General features: G+C 40.7%; 1 protein-coding gene across 5 annotated transcripts in view; it reads left to right on the plus strand.

Moving 5' to 3' along the window:
- The first annotated feature begins 2430 nt into the window (after positions 1-2430).
- Positions 2431-16103, plus strand: part of hira (histone cell cycle regulator a) — a 31318-nt gene continuing 17645 nt past the window's right edge. For 3 of the 5 annotated variants that reach the window (XR_014123931.1, XM_081714869.1, XM_081714868.1), the window contains exons 1-21: positions 2431-2724; positions 3386-3448; positions 3922-4032; positions 4315-4405; positions 4582-4676; positions 4906-5001; positions 5669-5829; positions 7468-7635; positions 7833-7946; positions 8169-8239; positions 10100-10205; positions 10284-10499; positions 10680-10765; positions 11648-11821; positions 12163-12327; positions 12690-12894; positions 13141-13239; positions 13559-13707; positions 13797-13958; positions 14123-14181; positions 14374-14479. Coding sequence is in view for 4 of the 5 variants with exons in the window: in XM_081714869.1 (XP_081570995.1) it covers positions 2688-2724; positions 3386-3448; positions 3922-4032; positions 4315-4405; positions 4582-4676; positions 4906-5001; positions 5669-5829; positions 7468-7635; positions 7833-7946; positions 8169-8239; positions 10100-10205; positions 10284-10499; positions 10680-10765; positions 11648-11821; positions 12163-12327; positions 12690-12894; positions 13141-13239; positions 13559-13707; positions 13797-13958; positions 14123-14181; positions 14374-14479 (2534 nt within the window). In the remaining variant the exon portion in view is untranslated. The remainder of the gene's footprint in view (positions 2725-3385; positions 3449-3921; positions 4033-4314; positions 4406-4581; positions 4677-4905; positions 5002-5668; positions 5830-7467; positions 7636-7832; positions 7947-8168; positions 8240-10099; positions 10206-10283; positions 10500-10679; positions 10766-11647; positions 11822-12162; positions 12328-12689; positions 12895-13140; positions 13240-13558; positions 13708-13796; positions 13959-14122; positions 14182-14373; positions 14480-16103) is intronic. The other 2 variants (XM_035529541.2, XM_081714870.1) reach the window with 2 other exon arrangements.

Genomic DNA, 16103 nt, shown 5'->3' on the forward strand with positions numbered 1-16103 from the left:
TAAACTGGTTTCAGGCAGGAAAGGCCTCTGTAGGCTTCAGTGTAAATCCTCAGGAAACCTCTTTGACAGGCCTCTAGGGGCCTCAGTTGAAGGGAAAGCCTCGGTTCAAGGACTTGGTTCAAAGCCTTGGTTGGGACAGCCAGCCAAGCACAAGAAGAAACAATATGGACATCATCAGAAAACCAATATGGGCAGCTGGTGATATAGAATATGATTGCCTTTTTAAAAGAAATAGAAATAGTTCAGGATGAACCTAATGGTACCAAGAACTGGTATTGAAGTATTGAATATCAATTTGCATACATTGAATAATGTGTGGTTTGTAGAACAATAGTGGAATCTGGACAAGGTTTTATGAAAAAAATAAAATGGTTATGAAGAAAATGTATAAAATTATGCCCACCTGAGACTGTTAGAGATTCTCCAGACAATGTCTCATTTGTAACATTGAGCTCAGAATAAAGATGGGACCAGCTCTTCTCTTCATTTAATTCCAGAGTCTGCATCTTTATTTCTATTTAGTGTATATTGAGTAAACAGTCTTGAAGTTAGGAAGATCAAGGAACAACACTACATCCCATTGCCGCGAAACTTTACAGCCTTAAAGTTCAGATCCTCGTCATTCCAAAGCCACCAGCCCTACTTCTCTACTCTGACCACGAAGACATGAAAAAAAACTGGGGTACATTAAAAACACTACTAACCTTAACCCCACCTTTCTGAGCAATAGTGCAGGAAAAACATATTTGGTTTATACCACAGTTGGATGGTGACCCCCTAAAAATAATAGTAAATTAAATGTTAGAGCCCTAAATACGTTTTGGAAAGCATTAGCTTGATTTATTTAGTCATAAAAACACTGATCTCTTCCTCTACTCTTGTAGTTGGGACTAAGTTTTATTTACCACATAAGCCACTTGTTTGTTTGATGTGTATTGAATGTTACGAGGTGAGCGTTAATCAGCCATGTGTTTGTTAGCTAGCTACTGTGCTAGCTGCTAGCTCTGTAATACCCTTGGGCTTCAGTTTACTTTACATGCTCACCCTGATGTAATACTTTGATATTTAGTTTGTACCAAATGTAGTAGTTTATTTAGAGCATATTCATCATTTCATCATTCTCTTCTGTTTATTTGTAGATCAGATTATATAATCTCATGTCATCTTCTTACATCACAGTAGTTTGCTCAGCCAATCAACCTACCCAGCTGTGACTGTGACACGTTAGAAGTTAGGATGGCTCATGAGACTTTGGATTCTGTATGAATGCTCTGCTATTATCACGTAAATCACATTAGCCTCAAAAGGACTGCTGTGTTTCCTGGACCCTAACAGGCTTTCCCAGTCAGTGTCTTCCCAGTAGCAGTTAATAAATGTAACATTATATAATATACAATGTATTTACCTCCTGTACAGAAGGAGTTTCGGAGGCTTTCTACCATTGAACTGGTTGTGGGAAGAGAGAGATGGTATTTACTAACTGTCAAAATGATTTATTGCTTGATTTGACAGCTGTCAATCATCCACTCACCCCAACCCCTTCCCCTCCCCACATATTTATTATTATTATTATTATTATTATTATTATTATTATTATTATTATATGATGTGACATTATATGAAAATAAATTAAAACACAATGAGGGCTCCTCAAAATAGTTTTATTGACTTAAAAAAAATTTTCTTTAATTGAGAAATAATCAAGTGATTAAAGTAAATAAAAGTTACGAGTCTTAAAACGAATACATACCACCCGGTCTTTAATGACCACTCTGCTCCGCTGCCGGTCATGTACTGATACTCAACCATGCGTATGTGTCTCGGTTGTGTGTCATTGATATAAATTGTGTGAAATTGATATAAGGTCCCCCCCCCCCAAAAAAAAACCCCAAAAAAACAAAAACAACACAAACTCGTCCCAGGATCAGAAATACATTAGGCCAGAAATATCAAATTTTGCCACCTTTTTTTTCTAACCAACCAACTGTCTGACCAATCCTGTGCAGCATGCAACTGCTCCCACAAAACCAGACCCTCGTACCCGCTCATTTAAGTTTAGTTGTACCCCCGATTTTTGAGCAGGAATCATTGAAATAATTCTTTAATAGTGAAATAATGTGATTAAAGAAAATTAAAGTTTTTAGTCTCATACTACACATACTCCCGTTTTTCTCCACTTTCTCTGTCTGTTCAGTGTCCTCTCTGACACATACTCTGCAGTCAGAGGTCATTGACTGCAGACAGGTTGCGTTTATACCTCAGACACCAGGACTAAACGGGTAGTGCGCCCATATGCTATTGACTTAGCCTGTAGCGCCTTATGTTCATATTTCTATTCGTCTTTATGGCTCATACATTTCATTCTCGAGAACTCTTAGCAAAAATAATACAAAAACACATTTTAGAACGAATTTCTCAAACACCCAATACAATCTTGACGGAACGCTGATAGGAATATGATTCTGGGGTAATTAGGAGGGGACGGACACTTCCGGTCTTACTTTAGATGCTGTTGCGGCTTTTTACCAAAGAGTGATGCGAGCGACACAAAAATGGACTAAAATCTAATACAGCTCGACGGGAATAATACAGAGGAAAGGCGGACGATCATCAAGGGCTTTCCTCGCAGTGACTTCGGTAGTTTGCAGGCAGTTGCAAAACTAACATTTTAAGGCCGTGATCTTGAAATGAAGCTACTGAAGCCGAGCTGGGTCACTCACGACGGTAAGAGTCCGGGCTGAAGTTGAGCTTTTGTTTCACACGGCAGCTAGTTTAAATGACTTTCGTTTGTCCTGTGTGGAGATTTTTAAATATCTTACACTTTGGTGGTGAAAATGTAATTACGTGAGTCTGGTTGAATTGCATCTTACACGAGGTTTGGAGGTTTCGGAAGCCATCATTATATGATTTTGACCCATTTTAACTTGTACCGAGTAGAACGTGTCACCTAGATCTACTTACACCAGTAGCGTAATAGTGAAGTATTAAGGTGAACATTTCTGTGACATTTGCACTATGATCTAAGGGGCATCGCAGCGTTCAGTCTTTAATGTAATATTAGTTCGTTGTTCTTACGAACGGTAAACGTTGGGCGATTTATAGCTGGTTGATGAGCAACCATTAATAAACCAACTTAGCTAGCTAGTTCATGGGCTCGTTTATATCGTGGTTTATATTTTAGCATTGGTTATAAACATATATATTGTTCGGTGGCTTTAACATATGTAACAATATGGATTAGCTAGCTAATATAACCAACTTCATCTGACCTTTGCCAACCCAAGGGATCATATGGCAAAGGAGTTATTTGCGTTTCTGGTTTGTTTCGGCTTGTGGCATCTGCATTGTCTGATGTTTGTTTACTGGATCTAATCTTTTGACTTAGGGAAACCAATATTTTCAGTCGACATCCATCCAGATGGAACAAAGTTTGCCACAGGTGGTCAAGGTATGAAATGAGTTCCTCCATAAATACAAGTGTCGTCTGTAATCCTGTCATTAAATTTCTTCACGTGATTGCTTTTGTTGTTGTTGTTTTTTTTTTAAATAAAAGTGAAACATAATGTTCCTGTGAATTTTAGTTTCTAACTGATGCTAACCCTGGGCCTAACCTAGCATAGCTCTAGTCCTAAAGCCCCAATATAATAGTATAGAGTAGCATACTGGTACATATAATAAAGGATAGTACAAAGCACCCTAGCAAAGGTGCTGGACACAGATTGACAATCAAATATTTAATGTATGTATGCATGCTGTTTAGTGCTTCTGAACTGAAGTTATTTTATACAGCACAATGTTTTAACTATGGGGGCTAACATGAGCACATATGTTTTACTAGAATGACTGTAAATTTAGCTAGTGTGACACACACACACACACACACACACACACACACACACTTTTTTCTGAAATGCCTACTAGGGGAGGACTCGGGGAAAGTTGTCATCTGGAACATGGCTCCGGTTCTTCGTGAGGACGATGAGAAGAATGAGAACATTCCCAAAATGCTTTGCCAGATGGACAATCACTTAGGTATAGGAGCACCACGGACTCCCATAGAGTCATTAGTGTACTCCAGAATGAGCTGAGGAGTTATGGTTAGAGCTTTAAACTGAGTTGAGGAGTCTATTCCTTCCAAAATAACCTACATGGCCACACTGGAATTTAGAATTAAGATGTGGCTACAAATCTAATTTAAGTTTGTCTTGGAAATGTGATTGCGTGTATGCTGTACTGCAGAAATTGTGAAAATGGTGTGTATGCACGTGCACACTGGTGGAGTATTAAGTGAACATATAAGATTGTGTATTTCAGCATGTGTGAACTGCGTACGCTGGTCCAATAACGGCCTATACCTGGCATCAGGTGGGGATGACAAACTTGTCATGGTGTGGAAGAAAGCAGCGTGAGTGCCTGTTTCTCAAGTACATACGCACATACGGAGACACTCTCGTGTACATGCGCACGCGTACTCGCTGAACTCAATTTCTCTTAGTATACAAAAGCAAGTGTACACTTTACTATTGCTTTTCTCTACACATGTATACATGCACACTGACTTGTTTGTCTGTTCTGTTATAGTTTCATAGGTCCAAGCACAGTGTTTGGCTCAAGCAGCAAGCTTGCTAATGTGGAGCAATGGAGATGTGTGACCATTCTGAGAAACCACACCGGAGGTGAGAGGTAGTGGCCCTTTGGCCTCAGTTTGATTAATATTACTATTTATTTTGAAATTTTGATTATCTTTCTACATACAGTATTTTGAGTTCTGTATGTTTTCACACACATCATGGTTTTGTGCATTATTAGCTTTAGGAGACATTTTTTATTTTGATTTTATTTTGATGATTTAATGGCTTAGAATGGTCTTTCTAACTTGTGTGTGTGGCATTCTGTTTTATTTAGATGTAATGGATGTAGCCTGGTCTCCCCATGATGTCTGGCTAGCTTCCTGCAGCGTGGACAACACTATTGTCATCTGGAATGCTCGGAAATTTCCAGGTTTGATATACTGGATTAATAGAGGCTGATCAGTTTACTAGCTAGTAGTCTTGAATTTTTGGTCTCTTCAGTTGCTTTCATTTGGCTGTTCTGATTAGAAAACTCAGAAACAAAGTAATTATCGATGCAAAGCAAGGTAGTGATTAAACAGCTGATTAAGTGAACTTGTCACTATGGTAATTGGGCAAGTGTTAGCAGAGTCTCCAAAGAGAAGCTGCTGTGTGGGGGGGAATTTTTGTTCTAAGGTAGGATCATCCTCTCGAACTTCATCAAACATGGACAAACAAATTGAATATATTGAGCTGAGAGCCTCTCCAGTCAAACACGAATAGCTGTGGTACACCAAATGGACAGTCTTGTTCATGAGCAGCCGATCAGTGGGCACTGGCCTTTAGAGTTCATCCCAACAAGTAACTTCTGTGGTTGGGGTTAGCTAACACCATTCCACAGTAAAATAAGATCCAAGGCCATATTAGTATTTATAATTAAGAGCACATTGTGGCTGCAATTTTAATAACCTTGGAAGTGTGTGTGTGTGTGTGTGTGTGTGTGTGTGTGTGTGTGTGTGTGTGTGTGTGTGTGTGTGTGTGTGTGTGTGTGTGTGTGTGTGTGTGTGTGTGTGTGTGTGTGTGTGTGTGTGTGTGTACGCGCACATTTTGTGCTGCAGAGATTGTAACCACTCTAAAAGGACACACAGGCCTGGTGAAGGGTTTGACGTGGGACCCTGTGGGCAAATATATAGCCTCACAAGCTGATGACCACAGTCTGAAAGTGTGGAGGACCATGGACTGGCAGCTTGAGACAAACATTACTAAACCTTTCAATGAGGTGAGGACTCACCACGCTGCACTGTCATAAACTACAATAAGTGTTCTGACTTGATATATCACATGATGGAGCATATTTATAGATGCATTGCTTCAGGTTGTCTGTCTAAAATTCATTACGCAGTTGAGTAAGCTTGCTTTCATTTTAACTTCCCTCTATGGTGGTATTTTTTCCAACACATCTAAATGAAATATATTTAGTAAAGCTAATTTAATTACAGACAGTTCAAAATCATTAGAGTTTACCTACTAATGTTGGAAATGCACTGCCTGGCCAAAAAAAAAGTCACACACACCAATATTTTGTTGGACCGCCTTTAGCTTAGATTTTTCGCTGTGGCATCGTTTGCACAAGCTTCTGCTATGTCACAACATTTATTTCTGTCCAGAGTTGCATTAATTTTTCCCCAAGATCTTGTATTGATGATGGGAGATTTGGACCACTGCGCAAAGTCTTCTCCAGCACATCTGAAAGATTCTCAATGGGGTTCAGAACTGGGCTCTGTGGTGGCCAATCCATGTGTGAAAATGATGTCTCATGCTCCCTGAACCACTCTTTCACAATTTGAGCCTGATGAATTCTGACATTGTCGTCTTGGAATATGTCCATGCCTTCAGAGAAGGAAAAAAAAATCCATTGATGGAATCACCTGGTCTTTCAGTATATTCTGGTAGTCAGCGGACCTCATTCTTTGGGCACATAACGTTGCGGGAACCTAGACCTGACCAACTGCAGCAAACCCAGATCATAGCACTGCCCCCACAGGCTTGTACGGTAGGCACTAGGCATGATGAGTGCATCACTTCAGCCGCCTCCCTTCTTACCCTGATGCGCCCATCACTCTGGAACAGGCTAAATCCATACTCATCAGACCACATGACCTTCTTCCATTGCTCCGTAGTCCAATCTTTATGCTCCCTAGCAAATTGAAGCCGTTTTTGGCCGTTAACCTCACTGACAAGTGGTTTTCTTAAGGCTACACAGCTGTTTAGTCCCAATCTCTTGAGTTCCCTTCGCATTGTGCGTGTGGAAATGCTCTTACTTTCACTATTAAACATATCCCTGAGTTCTGCTGTTCTTTTTCTATGATTTGATTTCACCACACATTTAAGTGATTGCCGATCACGATCATTCAAGATTTTTTTCCCACCACATTCCTTCCTCGAAGATGATGTTTCCCCACTGTCCTTCCACTTTTTAATAATGCGTTGGACCTGGTTTTAGTAGTTTCAGCAATCTCCTTAGATGTTTTCTCTGCTTGATGCATACCAATAATTTGACCCTTCTGAAACAGATTAACATCTTTACCACGACCACAGGATATGTCTTTCGACATGGTTATTTAACAAATGAGAAGCTACTCACTGTTAGGGTTAAATAACTTGTTGCCAGCTGAAACAAGCACCCATGCAGTAATTATCCAATGGGAGGCTCTTGCCTATTTGCTTAGTTAATCCAGGTGGTGACCTTTTTTTGGCCAGGCAGTGTATGCCTACATTTCGATTTTGTGCCCTCTCTCTCACCCTCTACAAATCTCACACTTATTTTTTTTCCCTCTCTCTTTCTCCCTGCTCTCTTTCACCCTTTCCCTATTTCTCTACCTCCCTCTCTCTTTCTATAAACTGCTGGTGTATATAGTGTGGCGGTACCACCCATGTCCTACGGTTGAGTTGGTCTCCTGACGGTCAGTATGTTGTGTCAGCACATGCCATGAACAACTCGGGCCCCACTGCTCAGATCATCGAGCGTGATGGCTGGAAGACCAACATGGACTTTGTTGGGCATCGCAAGGCTGTTACTGTAGTGGTTCGTAATGAGCAAAATTTAATTCTGTGATTATCACAAAGTAACAGTGCTAAAGCCTTTGGCCTTTATCACTCGTAGATGCTTTGCACAGAGGGCAGTTTGGTTAAGTCTGATAAATGACTATGGTCTTGTGTTGCCTTTGCGTTGCTTATCATACATGCAGAGTTTGACAGCATCTTGTCTTTTCTTGTGTGCAGAAATTCAATCCAAAGATCTTTAAGAAGAAGCAGAGAAACGGTAATGCCCCCAGACCCAGCTGCCCCTACTGCTGCTGTGCAGTGGGCAGTAAAGACCGCTCACTCTCTGTCTGGGTAAGACACTTCCCGCCTGTGCCAAGGCTTGTCGCATGCTGTGGCATCGTGTAGTTTTGCTTTTTACTACAGCAGAAAAAGGCTTAGTATTGTTTACTTGTGAAGTCTAACATACTTATGTAATGTTTTATGACATTCTATTAATAGCAAAATCAACCTAAGAGTCTGTAAATGGTATAAAGTTAAACATTTTTAATGCATGATCTGTGTTTTCATTTTTAGCTCACATCATTAAAGCGACCTCTAGTGGTCATCCACGACCTCTTTGATAAGTCCATCATGGATATTACATGGTAAGAAATTCCTTTTTTTCTGGTATATTGACTGTTAACTTTTGGTAAAGTTGTATTTTTGCTAATATTTGTGTGAATAGTGTTTAATGTGCAGGGTAAGATCAGACTAAAATAATTTTCAATAAATACAGACACAAATGTAACTTGGTCCAAGATAGGACATGTTGTGTGACACATTTTGACTGTATGATTTTTAGGTTCATTGATGTAAAATGAATGTCACATATTATGACATGTAGTTAAAATTTACTTTTGCATTTCCACTTCAATTCACCATACATTCCTTCAGATTAAAGCTGACAGAGTAAATGTTTATTAAACTTTGTGTCAGTAAAAAGCCTCAGACTATTATGCATTTAAAGCTGACGGGGGGGGAGAAATCCTTTTCTTTGGAAAATGCTCAAAAACAATTCAGACTTCAACACACAATGTTGGGAAATGTTGGGGGATATTTTTTTCTCTACTGAAGCACAATTCAAATTTATTGGGGAAAAGTATAAATAGAAGTATAATTAAATGCCTTTATAAATTAAACGCATAAAAGAAATATTAATTACATTTAAAATTCCCTGAAACAGGGCATTTTTTTTCTGTTGCTGGAGTAATCCTTAACCTTAACCCTAACCCTCAAGCCTACTGACAAATTTAATGTGACCGTAACAACAAATACGCCACAATAACGCATCTCCTAATTCCTAAATGTGGATCACTAGTGTAGTTCACTGTTTGCGTCATAAATGGCGGTTTGCATATGACGTTAGCAATTCATAATCGAGGTAGGATGCCAGTGTGAATTATATTATATTTTATTTCTTAAATTTTCTTGTTTGCTCATCATCATCAACAACAACAAAAAAAAATTAAAAAGTTAATTCTGCACACGTACCTATTTAGCGAAATGACAAATGTATTTAAAAATCCCATTTTTGGCCTGTTTGAAGAGAACTTGATGGCAAACTTTGCAGCTGCTATAGTAGCACATGAAGAGAAAAGTGACATGATTGAACAGGCTCTCAGAATGCCATAAACGTTTGACATTACAAAAAAATCATATTTAGTTATTACAGAGAGGATTAAAGTATAAACAGATGTAGACTGAAGAGCTGGTTAGTTCAGTTTTACTGTTCTGCTTTGATTTAGAAGTAGGACCCAAATCTTCAACTCTCCACAACCATGCAGTTCCTGACTTGATGAAAGTTACAAATGTGTTACATTTTTATTTCACTCACAGTTTTCAGTGTACCACAGGTCAGTTTTCTGTTTGTGCGACTTTAATATGTATGGTCTCATTTACATAGTGATTTTGATTGGCTTTCCTCTAGGGAACAGATTAATTAGCCCAGCAGTAAGTTGACACCAGTGTACCTGTTCCTTTATGAATAGGAATGAAATGCCTTGTTATACATTTTGCAGGTATGAATCTGACCCTGTGACTCTAGAAAGACAGATGTCATCACTGCTGGTCAGGTCACATTCTCGTGTAGGCATAAATTCTCAAATATTTTAATAAACTCTCAAAGGTTATTGTTATAGTTTCACAACCTGCATTGGATTGGATCAATTGAATCACATTGTTGAACCAACGTACTGGTCAGAAATAATGTTACCCAGGTTACATGATGCTTTAGCACTTGATGTGCGGAACTTTGTGGGGACACTTTGTGTGGCCTGGATGGTCTGGTGTACTGGGTGGTCGTGTTCAGCCGTCTTCAAGGGTCAACTGCATCACAAACATTCCTCTGAATAAAATTCTGAAATGTTAAAGGGCCGGTGGATCCATGATCACGGCGTTAGCTTTAAGAAACGCTGTATGCTTGGATGCATGTTTGGGAATGCTGAGGTGATCCTCGTCTCCTGTAGGACTCTGAATGGACTGGGCGTGCTGGTGTGCTCCATGGATGGTACTGTAGCATTTTTGGACTTTTCTCAAGATGAGCTGGGAGACCCTCTGAATGAGGAGGAGAAGGTACCACCTCACAAAACTCAGTTTTACAGCACAGAACTCTAAGAGCCTTGAGTGAACTGTGCCTCTGCTCTCCCACAGAACACAATTCACCAGAACATTTATGGCAAAAGTCTGGCTGTTACCATGGAGACGCAACTGTCCACAACCGTCATCGAGAACCCTGAGATGCTGAAGTACCAGCAGGAACGACAGGCTGCCCAAAGCGCCATCATTGCCCAGGCAACTGGCCCTGACAACCAGACACCCAAACTTGCCAATGTGGTCAATGGAGAATCTCTGGAAGACATCCGGAAGGTGAGCAGGGTCACCCCGACCCGAGCGTCACGACCCCCGACGCTGACCCCAAATCACAGTTTCAAACTTTTCATGGCAGTTTTTTGGTGATTTTATTTTTTTGGTTGTACTTAAATTATTCTTGATAGGAAAATTAATTAGAGAGGTCATCTTGCTAAACATCATCTTGGGTTTGACCAGAATCTTTTGAAGAAGCAAGTGGAGACCAGAACTGCAGATGGAAGGAGAAGGATCACTCCTCTCTGCATTGCTCAACTGGACACTGGGTAAGAAGAAAAACGTACGCACTCACGCACTCAAATGCATACGCACAAATGGACACAGACAACTTAGGTTTTTCACAATTTAAAATATATGTCTCCTTCCAGGTTATTAGTAAGAAGTTATCATTAAAATGAATTTTAATGAACTTCTTTAATTATATTACATTTTGGTTTCTTTCTCTTATTCTCTTAAGTGTCTATCTTTTTTCTCTCTAGATTTGAATTATTTTTATTCTGTTTTTAATGAAAATGTTCTTGTTCTATGTTACATTGCCTTGTGTAACTTTTAAGACAATCCATGTTTTTGTATATATATATTTTTTATGCACAGTGGTGTGCGTGCGTGCGTGTGTGTGTGGCTGGATAGATGGTTTGTGTTCAGCATTCATGAACATGGGGACAACTGCATCCTAACTGTTCCTTTTAAATATAACTTCCATACTGGTGAAGGGCCACTGGACCCATGATGGCATCATGTCTTAACCCCTAACCCTGGCTGTAAGAAAAGCTGTGTGTTTGGATACGTTTGGTAATGTTGGTGAACAACACTGCATTCCTTTTTAAGGGTTCGGTAACCTGCCACTAATCTGATAAAAACTTCAGAGACATGCTCGCCATACGTTATCTGTCAGATGACTGTGATGCTTTAACCTGCAACCAATCTAGGTGTGCTACATGTAAATGAATTAACAGCTACCGAAATAAGAATCGATCCTTTCGTGCCGGTTATCACTCATTCCTCATCAGTTGTACATCAGAAAAACAAAGAGAAGGCTCAATGATTTTTTTTTTTTTTTTTTTTAAATACTTTCTTACCATCAAGGATTTCTCTTTTACAATGGGGCAGTTTCACATGCGGTCATGTTTGTGTGCGTGACTTTGCAGGGATTTCTCCCCGGCACTGTTTAACAGTGTGCCCATTCTGCCGGGATCATCAGTGTCCACCACGCTTATTCCCCAGCTCTCGTCTGACTCCAACACAGCCACGTCGTTGTGTCTGAGAGCCCCGCCTGAGCCCCCTGCCACGTCTCCCACCAAAAACACTGACGACAAGGAGAGGTCAGATTGTGTGTCCTTGCTTGTGTGTGTACGTTCATCTGTGTGCAAAGGTGTTATAGTGGATTATAGTGAGTTACTGAGACATACATACATACATACATACATATATATACATATATGTGCGCACACACGTACCTGTGTGTGTGTGTGTGTGTGTGTGTGTATAAATAAATTTTATATATATAATATTATGTATGTGTGTGTGTTGATTTATTTATTTATCCCATGACCTGATTGCATTTATAGTGCTGTTTTTCTGTAATTTTATGAACATTTATGTATCTAGTGTGCCTGGTTCACATACGTCCTGAACTGTGTGGCACTTTTATTTTGTTCATCAGTGGAAATCCATCTGTAAACTCAGCTGCACTAAAATCCAATCTCCTCCTGACCTCGGCTTCCAAGATCGAGCCAATGAAAGCTCTGGATTCACGCTTCACAGAAAGGTCAAAGCCCGCACCAGGGGTCACCACTTCACCTGCTGCACCTCCCTCCTCCCTGGACAGGTAATAGGGTCATCTTAGGTTGTCCACTCGTCTCTGAGGGTTAGGATTAGGGTTAAAGTTTGTCCTAACCCAGCTGGGGCTTTTCTTAGTGGTCAAAGCAAGCAATGTAGGCTTGCACAATGCATCATTCTGTCTCCTCAGTACTGACTGCAGAAGAAGCTTTCAAACACATAAGTACATTTCTTGTGTGCTTGGAGCATCTAAGTCACTACAGCATTTAACAAATGTTCATTATTCTGTTAAAACCATGATTTAGGTCAGCCTTTCTACGTGCTACACTATGGCTGGTTTTAATATTGTGCACAGCACATTACATGCGCACTATGTGGTTACGTTGTGAAGATGTTCTCTGTGTGTGTCAGGGGGAAGGAGGCCAGTGGCCATAAGGACTGGAAGGTCAAAGAAGACACGAGTAGCGACAGTGAAGATAAAGGCACTCAGAGAATTCCCCCTCTGGCCAAACGCAAGGCTGACATGGACGGGGTAGAGGTGGTAGAGAAGAGGAAGAAGGGAAGACCCCGCAAAGACACCAAAATAATGATGAATGTACCGCATTCCTACCCGCAGGTACGGTAACACACACCAAGGGCCGAATGTTTACCACTGTGTCTATGCTTTATAAATGAATGCCTTTCTTGTTCAGTAACTGCAAAAATGTCAAACTTAATTTGATAATGTAACATCTTGACTCCTGGATGTTTAGTGGGATTACCTCGTGACTGAAAATAAAAGGTTTTAGTTGTTTAGGATGTAAATTTTTATTTTCCTGTCTGTGCACTTATGGGCGTGCATGTGTATGTGTTTGGGTGTTAGACTCCAATCTTGATGGAGAAGGAAACTTCACGACTACCAGCTCCTGTAGCAGTATTAAAGCTTCCCACACCCACTGTCCAGAAATCATTCAGCCTACAAGTATGTAAAGGCACGCGTTCGCTCACTTGAGCACGTGCATGCGCACACACACACGCACGCACTTGCGGAGATGTGTGTAGACGCACGCACACGCACGAACTTGCGGAGATGTGTGTAGAGAGAGACACGCGCGCGCACACACTGACCATACACACTGATGTCCAGATTAGTCTGAAACCTTCTGTTATCTGGAGGAAAACGTTGTGGTGTTAGTTGGAGGGTTGTATGAGTTGTATGTTGGAAAAGTACGGATAGGGCTGTATATCTGGGACTAGAGAATGAGTTGTGTGTGCGTGCGTGCGTGCGTCCGTGCGTGCAGGTAGGCACAGACCCTGTTACCTATGTGGAGGTGGAGAACGAGGTCTCTGTAGTAGCTGGGGCTCGTATCAGCCAGCTGAGGTGCTGCAGAGAGAAGAGTGAGTGGGACATTGTCCTACCCAGCCGCATAGTCCTCACTGCAGGGAGCAGGTATACACGCACGCGCGCACACACATGACATATACACACACCTCTTAAGAAGCCACAAACAGCAAAATCCTTTTATACTGTCTCTGTAGTGACGTGGTTGCTGTGGCGTGCGAGGACCGAACACTGTCAGTCTTCTCAGCATCTGGGCGGAGATTGATCCCATCAATCATGCTCCCTGCCCCCATGTCAGCTCTTCACTGCTCCGCCTTCTTTGTAATGGCACTTACGGCGTCGGCCACTCTGAGCGTCTGGTATGCAAATGACCCCTCAGTACCTCACTGTTACTGTAAATAGTGCATCAGTCACACTGTCCTCCTCATGTCACACGTCAGCCCTTTCTCAGAATAATGCACATATGAATCTGAGCTTTGCCTTACAAAACTGTTCCATGTGTCATATTCCTTTTCTTGTGCAGGGATGTTCAGAAACAGGTCGCTCTGGTCAAGAACGAATCTCTAAACTCAATCTTGTCAGGTAACTTGTTATACATTTGTGAAGTTTTTTTTGGAAGGTTTCTGATATTTTGAAATGGAAAAAATTGAGTCTTTACATGTCTTTGCACTAATGGTCAGCAAACAGTCAGGCTGATCTTGCTGTCTGCAATGTCAGTTTTTCTCTTAGAAAGACTTTTTTTTTTTTTTTCCCCCCTCTCCCTGTATCCTCCAGGTACAGAAGCCACGGTGAACCAGTGTGTGCTGACGGAGCAGGGTGTCCCTGTAGTGGGTTTGTCCAGTGGGAAAACGTACTGCTTCAGCCCTTCGATGGAGACGTGGTGAGAGCTGCACTGCCCCCTTTTATACCCCAGTCAGTCTCCCAGTGACTAAGGTCCATACCCTTAGTCAGTAACTGTCGATATCTCGGTCTGTAGGCTGATGTTTAGTCATTTCATGACTAGGTGTAGCCAAGTAATGGGCAACCAACAGCATCAACAGTCATGACATGCTAACATGCTGCTAATTGGGTGTAATTGACTCATTTCATGAAAGGGGCGTGTTCAAATTAATAGCAGTGTGGAGTTCAATTAGTGAGGTCATTCATTCTATGAAGAAACAGGTGTCAATTATGGCCCTTATTTAAAGAAGGCGGGCAGAAAATGTACCTGCTGGTTTTAGCCCTTGCTCAGTGAGTAAAATGGGTCATTCCAGACATTGTAGTGAAGGAGAAAGAACTTTGATGAAGACGTTGATTGGAGAGGGGAAAACATAAAGGAGTGCAGAAAAATAATTGGCTGCTCAGCTAAAATGATCTCAAATGGTTTAAAATGGCAAACAAAACCAGAAACGCGTGGTAGGAAAATAAATGCTGCCATCTGCGTAAATCATAGAATAACAAGAATGGCAAAGAAGCATCCAAAGATCAGCTCCAAGGAAATCAAAGAAGATCTTCAGTTACCTGTGAGTACTGCAACAATCAGAAGACGCCTACGTGAAGCCAAACTATTTGCAAGAAACTCGTAAAGTACCATTGCTGAAAAAAAAAAAAAAAAAGATATGTTGAAAATGTTGGTTTGCCAAGTAACACATTGACTGGCCTAAAGGGAAGTTGTGCAACATTCTATGGACAGATGAGAGCAAGATTGTTCTTATTGGGTCTAAAGGCCACAGACAGTTTGTGAGACGACCCATAAATGTTTAATTTAAGCCACAGTACACTGTGAAGACTGTAAAACATGGAGGTGCAACCATAATGGTTTCTGGATATTTCTCATACTTTGGAGTCGGACCCATTTATCGCATACCAGGCACTGATGGACCAGTTTGAATATATCAAAATACTTGTAGAGGTCATGTTGCCTTATACTGATGAAGAAATGCCCTTGAAATGGGTGTTTCAGCAGGACAAAAACCCCAAACACACCAGCAAGCAGGCAACATCCTGATTCCAGACTAACAAGATTGATGTTATGAAGTGGCCAGCCCAATCCCCAGAACTCAGTCCGATTGAGAATTTGTGACATCAAAAATGCTGTTTTTGATGCAAAGTCCAAGAATGCAGAAGAACTGTGGAATGTAGTCTAGTCCACGTGGGCTGTTTACAGGTGTCAGATATTAGTTGACTCCCTGCCACACAGATGTAAAGCAGTTATCAGAAATGAAGGTTATACAACTAAAAAATATTAGTTCAGTGAGCAACAGAAAACCTAAATCTGTAAACAACTAAGCTTATACTGTAAATATTTGAGTTTGTAAATGAAAATGGACACTGCTATTTTTTTTTAGAACAGCCCATTATTCTTTGTTCTTCATTTTCAGTTTAAAAATGTATATTTTGTTCATGTTTTCATTTGGAATTGAATGTGCAGTGCTCCCAGTGCCTTTGTGTATATGGAAATAAATGCTATTATGAGGATTGACCTTTTTCTCAGTTGTTTGTTCTCCGTTATGTTATTTTGCACA

Source organism: Electrophorus electricus, chromosome 5 (assembly GCF_041902795.1).
Source record: "Electrophorus electricus isolate QZ-2024a chromosome 5, ASM4190279v1, whole genome shotgun sequence".
NCBI lineage: Eukaryota > Metazoa > Chordata > Actinopteri > Gymnotiformes > Gymnotidae > Electrophorus > Electrophorus electricus.